Source organism: Anarhichas minor, unplaced genomic scaffold (genome assembly GCF_050575085.1).
Source record: "Anarhichas minor isolate MPS153535 unplaced genomic scaffold, ASM5057508v1 ptg000028l, whole genome shotgun sequence".
NCBI lineage: Eukaryota > Metazoa > Chordata > Actinopteri > Perciformes > Anarhichadidae > Anarhichas > Anarhichas minor.
Window position 1 is genome coordinate 6,528,544 of NW_027466474.1, and position 8,864 is coordinate 6,537,407.

The 8,864-nt window shown below is 43.4% G+C and overlaps 1 protein-coding gene across 1 annotated transcript; it reads left to right on the forward strand.

Moving 5' to 3' along the window:
* The first annotated feature begins 143 nt into the window (after positions 1–143).
* Positions 144–8,679, forward strand: LOC142963298 (pre-mRNA-processing factor 39). The gene is made up of 15 exons (XM_076104055.1): positions 144–246; positions 1,413–1,663; positions 1,797–1,922; positions 2,029–2,147; positions 2,277–2,444; positions 2,689–2,869; positions 2,995–3,099; positions 3,566–3,692; positions 3,784–3,938; positions 4,191–4,317; positions 4,505–4,776; positions 5,466–5,644; positions 5,753–5,827; positions 6,316–6,487; positions 7,605–8,679. Exons 1-15 carry the CDS (start codon positions 159–161, stop codon positions 7,683–7,685), a joined length of 2,226 nt encoding a protein of 741 aa, XP_075960170.1. The 5' UTR covers positions 144–158; the 3' UTR covers positions 7,686–8,679.
* The last annotated feature ends 185 nt before the right edge of the window (positions 8,680–8,864 follow it).

Here is an 8,864-nt window from a genome sequence, read left to right on the forward strand (position 1 = left end):
CATTACAAAAGAAGAAAACATGAAACAAAAAGCAATGCGTTCAACATCAAACTGTACGAGGGAGATGTAACTAACATATATTATACAACTCTTTTATAACAAGCCATTTCTTTCCATTCTTTTTTTGGCTGTTTATTTCCGTCAGAGTTTTGTCGCGGATGAATGACGTCAGTGAGACGTTTCCCATCATGGCGGCGGAAGGCTATGAGGAGATGAGCGGCAACGGGGAGCTCGAGGAGTCTTCAGGTAGTTAGATCAACATTAATGAATGTACGATGCGCCGTTTTGTCGTTTCACGGATATTAATAAGCACTGGTTTCATCTGCAAGTGTTTTTAATAAAGGTCCGATGCGACCGGAGGCTTGTTGACAAGCATGACAAGCTAAGCTAGGCTAACGTGATCTCAAGTAACGTAACACACACACAGCACGAAGCAGCACAGTGTTCACCAACTTTTAACCCACTTAGCACGCAGTGTTTAAAAAATAGATTTGCGGTCACTAATCAGTTATTAGTTGAGTTATGTCCACAACATCCCAACAGGACCCGAGTCAGCGCTGTGGTGGAGCTCTAACCCGTGTAAACTGTTACTGCATGAAGTCTGTCTCTGCAGGTGTAACCAGAGGCTTTCAGGAATAGAGGCAGAAAATCAATTATTTCGTTTTTGTTTTGTTTACTGTTTTTGTTTTGCCTGCTGCGGGTAGTAGATAAGCTGCTTAACTAGTTTGACTCGTCAGTGTAATTGTTATATATTTAGTTTTTATAAAAGCATTTAAACTGCACTAGTATTCATCTTCTATCTGCTTTTTTTCTTTTATTGGTTTACTTATAGTTTGTATTAATTGATGGATGTGCGTGTGGGGTTTTCACACTTTGTTGTTGTATTGTTTGAACACCTGTTGGCCCTTTGTTTTACGAAACTGTCCAGGAAGCAGAGGAAGCTTTATGAATCTCATTACACTCATTTCACCAGTGCCTTTTTCTATGTTGAAGTTTATTGCATTTTTCTATTATTATTATTATTATTTTTCTCACAATAAATGCAAAAGCTAGATGTCAGAAGCACTCAAGTGTCTGTGTTTTTGTTGCTACCACACCTCAAGCAAATTAAGAGGAATGGATAGGAACGGTGTTTCAGGGTTAAAGCTGTTTCATCGTGCAGAGAGAATAAACAGCATTACAGCAAACTAACTTAACTTCTCAGTCATTTGTTGTTGAGTGAAAATAGTTGTCGCTGTTGAAATTTGGTTGAGGGTTTTTTCATAAAAGAGTTGGCTGTGACATTGTTGTGTTTCTGTTTGAAAGGACTTTGGGAGGTTGGGATTATGGCCCAAATTCAGTGCCATAGCTTCATGAAAAGAGTTTTGGTAAAAAGCAAAACTCATTACCTTTTTGATCTACCCCCTCTTCAGCCATGGAGGCCTCTGAGGATGCTGCGTCGCCTCCGGCTGAAATGGCAGAGATGTCAGAAGAGAACGGCAGTCCCGCCGTGGCCCCTGAGGCCCCCGTAGGCCCCGACCCGGTTACCTTCTCAATGCCCCCACCTGCAGAAGACGAGGAGGGAGAATTTCCGGCAGACTTTGAGCGCCTGTGGAAGGCTGCCCACGACAATCCTCAAGACTTCACCAGCTGGACTGACCTGCTGCAGTACTGCGAGCAAGAGGTGTGTGTTAGTTGTTTCGACGTGAGAGACGGAGGAGAATCGACTGGGTTTAGATTTTAAATAATGTGGGAAAATATCATATTCTCCCTCAGTAAACATTTAAAACATTTGGACTTTTCTCTCGTATGTCCAGAGTCACATCACAGCGTCACGCAGAGCGCTAGAGGCTTTCCTCACTCGTTACCCGCTCTGCTACGGCTACTGGAAGAAATATGCTGATCTGGAGCGCCGTGCTGGCTACAACAACAAAGCAGAGGAGGTAAAACCTGGAGAAGGGGTTTACAAGTCTGTGCCCACACCATTAGGAATGCTTTTAAGTTTATTTAGGAAGTGTTTTTCACTGGTTTTCGATGTTGCTGTGTCAGGTGTGTGTTCAGGGTCTGCAGGCGATCCCTCTGAGTGTAGATCTGTGGATCCACTACATCAATCTGCTGCTGGGAACGCTGGACATGAACATGCCCGAGTCGCCCACGCGGATTCGCAGGTACTTCCATTTAAGACTCGTCTTTTGTTGTTGTGTTTTATGCTGTTTGACGTGCAAAAAATAGAAATTAATGAGTAAATAAGCTGCTGTTTGTTAAAGCTGTAGGCTTCATTGTTTTCCAATCCTCAGTGTGTTTGAGGATGCGGTTGTGGCAGCAGGTCTGGACTTCCACTCAGACCGGCTTTGGGATCTGTATGTCGAGTGGGAGAAGGAGCAGGGGAACACGAAGAAAGCAGCAGCCGTCCTGGACAGAGTCCTCAAAGTCCCCACCCAGCTCTATAACACCAACTACGACAAGTAAGACCACACACACACGAGCCAAGTGTGTGTGTGCCAATCACAAATTCTTGGAAGTAAATTACAAAACAAAAATGCCAATCTTATTTTTGAATTTAGTTGGATAATGAATATTTTCAGTTGTTTCTTATTCAACATTAAGTCAACATACTATCGTGATCTTTCTCTTTCTCTTTCTCCCCTTCTCTCTCTTTTCCCCTCCGATTAATCTCATCTTGCATCCTCCCCTCCTTTCCTCCATCAGGTACAAGGAGCACCTGAACAGCCAGGAGCCTAAAGACGTGCTGTCCGCGGAGGAGTACGAGGAGCTGAGGACGTTGTGCCGTCAGAGTCAGAAGGCAGAGCGCGCCGAACAAGCCCAGGAGGAGGAGGAGGAGAGGCCGCCGGGGGAGGAAGAGCCCGCCACACCCGAGGGCACAGACACGGTGAGTGACACGTGACCGCCTCACACTCAGTTTGAACGTTTCAAACGTGTAGACCAGTGAGACGTAAGTTAAAGACATAGTCAAATAGATGATTGTTCTGATGGTTTCCTACTTTCTGTGTTTAGGAGGAATTGATGCAGAAGATGAGGGAACAAGTGCTCGTTCGCAGGGACAAAGTGTACCAGGACAACGAGGGAGAAGTCCGCAAGAGATGGCACTTTGAAGACGCTGTGAGATTTTCTTTTCTCTCTTTCTTCTCCGCTCTGTTCCTTCATAAGTTCTTTTTGTGATTTTGTGATTTTGAAACTCAAAAAACGAGGCTTGACGGCAAACATATTTTCCAGACGCTTATCTGAATCATTCTGAATCCAGAGCGAGGTCAAATTTAATAACATGTATACGTTTGATGCCTGAGTTTTAGTACTGGTAGAACAACTAATTTATTGATCCCTTACTTTGAGGAGTAGCAACACTTTTTTCTTCCAAAGCCTTTTTCATTTGGTAAAACAGGCCAAATTCAAATGTTAGATACTATGTTATACATAGTATTAATATATTTTATTTAATTTTACTGTTTGCAGTTTTACAGCTAAATATTTAGAATTCTGGTAAATATTCTATTGCCCTTTTATTTGTCTTTATTGAACTGGTGACACACTTTCATCCCTTGCTGGTTTCTTGTTCTCTGGCCTGTAGATCAAACGTCCTTACTTCCATGTCAAGCCACTGGATCGCCTCCAGCTGCGGGCCTGGCACTCCTACCTGGACTGGGAGATCGCTCAGCTGAACAAGGACACCAAAGACCCCCAAGACCCCCAACAAGGTCAGCTGTCACCTGTCCCGGCGGGTCTACAAATCGGTGTTAACATCTGAACGCGTTCTCAGTTTTTAACGCCCCTTTTTTATCCTCGCAGATCCAGACCAGGCAGCCACAGAGGAGTCGGAGGTCACAGCCCAGCCTCAGGAAGAATCAGAGGAAGCTGCGGTTAGCAATGACGACTACAGGGTTCGCATCCTCTTTGAGCGTTGCCTGATCGCCTGCGCTCTGTATGAGGAGTTCTGGATCAGGGTGAGGAAGAAAAGTGTGTTTGTGTGTGAGTGAAAGAGCACACAAAAGGGCATACACTGGCCATCACTGGTGTGTGTGTGTGTGTGTGTGTGTGTGTGTGTGTGTGTGTGTGTGTGTGTGTGTGTGTGTGTGTGTGTGTGTGTGTGTGTGTGTGTGTGTGTGTGTGTGTGTGTGTGTGTGTGTGTGTGTGTGTATATATAGACATATACACACACAAGATCTCTGTAACATGTTCTCGTATGTGTCGTTCAGTACAATCAGTACCTGGAGTCGCAGAGTGTGGACGAGGCGCGGGTTATTTTCAAACGAGCCTGTGAGATCCACCTGGCGTACAAACCCAACATCCACATGCAGTGGGCCACCTTCGAGGAGAGGCACGGTACGACCAAACATGAACACACCGTACAAACACAGCTTTATTTCTTTACTCACCAACACTCTGTGTCGTCTCAACATCAAGCATCAACATCTTGAATGCATTCTCTTCCTCATTAAGCCTTTGCAACACTGATTTAATGAAATAACATCTCCACACTCATGAAAACTCACCTCACCTTTTCCATCAGGTGACTTAACCGAGGCCCGGCGGGTGCTGGAGGCTCTGGAGAAAACGCTACCAGGGTTGGCGGTGGTCCGTCTTCGCAGGGCAGCTTTAGAGAGGCGAGCGGGCCAGCTGGACCAATCGGAGGCGTTGCTGCGTGAGGCGGTGGACGAGTCCACAGAGAAGCCCACGTTACACGCTTTTTATTCCGTCAAGCTGGCTCGTCTGCTGCTGAAGCTCGGCAGGAACCCCAGCAGAGCCCGCAGAGTTTTACAGGAGGCCCTGGAGATCAGTCCGGTGAGGAAAATGGCACCCACGAATATTTCAGCAAAGAACACAGACTTTTGGTCAATCTTCTCTCAACCCTTCATCCTAAAAGTTAAAGAATGTCGATGCTGAACACAAGATGTTAAGCTTGCAGTAGGCTTTGCTTATTGATGGCTCGACCTGCTGAGCATGTTTTTTAACAGTCTGACTTAACGTCCCTTCTGATAACTGAAAAAGTTATATGAAAAAAATGAAAGAAAAGTCGCTTCCATATGATTTTAATGCTGGTAAAATTTGAATGGCTAGTCCATGATTTTATTATGTGATTGTATTATTATTTCTGCCTCGCGCACTAAACATCGAGTACTTTGTGTGGCACAAAAAAAAACATTTCAGAGAAAATGAGTTCATGCGTGTAGCTTCAGGAGTCAAAAGCCAAAACTTGGTACTTAAAGGAACAGAATGTGTCATTTAGGGGGATCTATTGGCAGAAATGGAATATAATATTAATAAGCATGTTTCCTTTAGATTATAATCACCTGAAATTAAGAATCGTTGTGTTTTTGTTTGCTTTGAATGAGCCATTTATAGCTACATACGGAGCCGGCTGCCATGTTTCCACAGTAGCCCAGAAAGACCAACTGATTGACCTACACACTGCACCTTTTTTTAAGTCATTCTAGTTCTTAGTCTTCCTCTCTATGTGCCCCCCCCCTCAGGATAACGATAAGCTGCACCTGAACCTGTTGGAGCTGGAGGTGTCGGGGGACCCCTCAGCAGAGGCGGTGCAGGAGTGTGTGACGCGAGCCCTGGCAGCTCCCCTCGCCCCACACACCAAGATCCTCTTCTCACAGAGACGCCTGCAGTTTGCAGAGGACTACAGCAACTCTATCCAGAGGTCAGAGTTCAACACGAGTCTTCTGTAAACCCCGATGGTTTACCGAACAAACCGTTCGTCGTCTCCGACCTGAATGTAGTTCTTCATTGTCTCTTGTGTCGTCCGCAGTGTGCTGTCCGTCTATGAGGAGCACCAGAAGCTGCTGAAGGAGTTAGGAGGAACGAAGAGAGAAGCAGAGAACGGGTAAATTCGTATTTAGTATTTAGTTTGTTCCTGTTGTTTCATGTTAGCAAATTGTCAAATCTGTCCATTTCAAATTCTTAATCCACAATGTTTCGTTATTTTAACCTAGAACTCACACAACCGTCTTTTAAATGTTAACGTTTGAAAAATATGACATCGTTGCAGCTCCTGCGTCAGATTTCTTCATGAGTTTAATGTATTAAAATAAAGTTTGCTTTGTAACTTCAATATTGACTATTGAACATTATGCATGCTTTTATTTTGAAGAGCAACTTTTTTCTTTCTCTGTCTTAACGAGACTTTTTGTCTATTATTGAGTCCTAGAATCAAATTTCTTCTTAAAACAATCAAAATGAAATAGACCAGCAGTGAAAAACAAGACAAATAAGATCTAAAGTCTGCAGATAAGATTGTTTTTTGTTATTTTTCTGCGTAAATAAGATCTGCGTTGAGATTATTGGTAATAATCAGATTTTTTTTTTTTTTAGGGATGAGGACTCGGAGAAGATGAGCAAAAGTGACGACGGCTCAGCCGTTGCCGTGTCCGCACAAGTCCCGCCCACCATGCCGCATGTCCCCATCACGACACCCCCCCCTCCTGTGATGGGCGCCGACGCCAGCTCACAGGCCGGCTACGGGGGGTACGGCAGCTGGTACCAGGTAAGATGGAGTTTATAACACAGACGGCTGATTGTGTGGAGGGAAAACTATTCAGGGAAGTCTGTAAATGAACAAATATGGCTTTGATTGATCTAAAGAAAGTTTTTATTGTTTTACAGTAGGTTTTATTGAGCCTTTTCCTGCACCTCAATAAAACCTACTGTAAAACCAGAAGGACAGCCCAGTTCTTAAAGCTGCACTGGTTGCCAGTAAGCCACATAATTTATTTTAACGTCTTATTACTTATTTGTAAATCTCTACTTGGGCCTGAATATGTGACTGAATCGAGCAATGTAACCCTGCGAGATCTATTAGATCACCGGGGAGTGAACCGCTAGTGGTGCCGAGAGCAAAGTCTAAACAAAGAGACGGTGGCTTTTGGTCCAACTGCCTCCTGGTGTTAGGAACCAGGCTTTAAAACCTTATTGTTTTTAATTCTATGTTTTTAACTTTATATTGTTGTTTTAACTTATGTGTACAGTACCTTGAACCTACCTTTGTGTATGAAATGTGCTTCATGAATAATCGTGCTTTTAACTGGAGGTAAACCGACTCTCGTCGGGTTACGGTGCAGTTTGAGATGTTCTGTGTACTTTATGTTTCGGGTTCAATATTGATGTTTTTTTCACTTGCCAGACCAGAAATACAGAAAATGTATTTAATTAAATGAATCCTCTAACACCACCCAATTAATCTCCTGTTTCCAGGATTTTAAATGCTCACGAGCACTTCTTTTTGATTGGGAAATACTACCTTATCATTAGATTGCAAGTTGAACTCTGACCCTCTTGTCTCATACATCTGCTGTGCAGAGGATTGTGGGACAGAATAGCCAGAAAAACATGCTGGCTTGCATTCCTTAAATGCGACCAGATGTAGAAGTCGGACATCCTGGTGTTTTTGGAATATTGCATTTGACATACTATGTATTGTCACATACTAAATCTTTTTTTCTGGCCTACTGAATAGTATGGCGGCACGGTTTGTCTTCACCCGCCGCCATTTTCTCCAGAGTGCCCAATCGGTGCTCCACTTGTGCAACTCTCAACAGAGACGAGAAGGAAGTGAGATGGCTCACTCCTTAGCTTATTGTTTGTTTCTTGTGATTGTTTTCCAGCAACCGCAGTACGGCAACTACGGCAACTACGGTTACCAGAACACCTGGAACTACAACCAAGGCTACTATCCTCCCAGCTAAAGGGGGCCACAGTGACTGTGACACCAGAAAGCCACAGTAAATGGTTTGGACCCAGGATGACTCTCAGCTGAACAAAACTGAACCACCCAGTCCTGCCGGTCCACCTGCTAAAAATAATATCCCAGCATCCTCTCCTCCCCGTCCTTCCTCTGAGTTACCTCACTGTCCTGGATGTGATTAAATAAGGGTCGGGATTTGAGCTCTTTTAGCATGTTGTGTCATTTCAGTGTTGAGTCTTCAGTGACAGTTGGAAAGACGATGAAAGGAAACCACTCCTATCGTCAGTGCATCAGTGTCTCTCCATTTTAATCAGAACTATTTTTGTATTTGTTTGCAAGCCCTTCGCTCCCGTTTTAAACTCATCCAGTTTATCCAACTTCACAGGTGATGTATGATCGACATTTTGTACCATTCCAGAGTAGGATATTTGTTGTTTTTTCTAATGTATATAAAGGTGTTTTATAGTGTCACAACAGAACTGTTTGTGTCGTGTTGTCGTTTGCTTGTACTTTCATAATGAGGGTGAAAAATCCACCGTCGCACTACTTGGTTGTGAAACGTAAACTCTTGCTTCTCGTATCTACAGCAGTGTTATCTGAAGAGTATTCTGAACATCAGTGCATTGGCTCGGGTCATGTGAATTGGAATTTTTAAGATAATCTAAAAAGATTCAAAGAATCAAGTTGTGTGAAGTCACATAGCCAGCAGGTTTAAGAGGCCGTAATCTTCATCCTAATCGTCTGAAAACAGAGGAAGGTACAGACTCTACTTGTTCCCTTTTATATTAAATCTCTGGAATCATTTAGGGTACCACCAGCCAAACGCAAAGTCCATTTAATTCACATACAAGTAGAGCAAGCACTCAAATGCTCTTCCTACAGGAACAGTCCCTTTACCCACACGGATGTTTCAGGTGCTGATGAAGAAATTGATATATATTTTTTTGTCCATTGGTCTGATAATATGATTAAAGTGAAGACTATATCCTCTGAAACCTGCTTGCTGTATTTGTCAATAAGCCTTTATTACAGCATTTTCCCTCATGTCAGGAGAAGCTCATGTGTTACGAATGAAAGCTCTGTTCAAGTGTCCCAGTAAGTCGACCCAGGACCCTGAAACTGTAATAATTTACTAAATCAGCTGGGATTTGTATTTTTTACTCAAACAGGAGTAAATAGT

What these genes read in the sequence shown, in the direction of transcription:
- LOC142963298 (XM_076104055.1), top strand. Translation starts at nt 159, where the DNA reads ATGAATGACGTCAGTGAGACGTTTCCCATCATGGCGGCGGAAGGCTAT. An exon ending in TATAACACCAACTACGACAA is followed by an intron (nt 2,445 to 2,688) that starts GTAAGACCACAC and finishes TTCCTCCATCAG; the next exon opens with GTACAAGGAGCACCTGAACA. An exon ending in TACAGCAACTCTATCCAGAG is followed by an intron (nt 5,645 to 5,752) that starts GTCAGAGTTCAA and finishes TGTCGTCCGCAG; the next exon opens with TGTGCTGTCCGTCTATGAGG.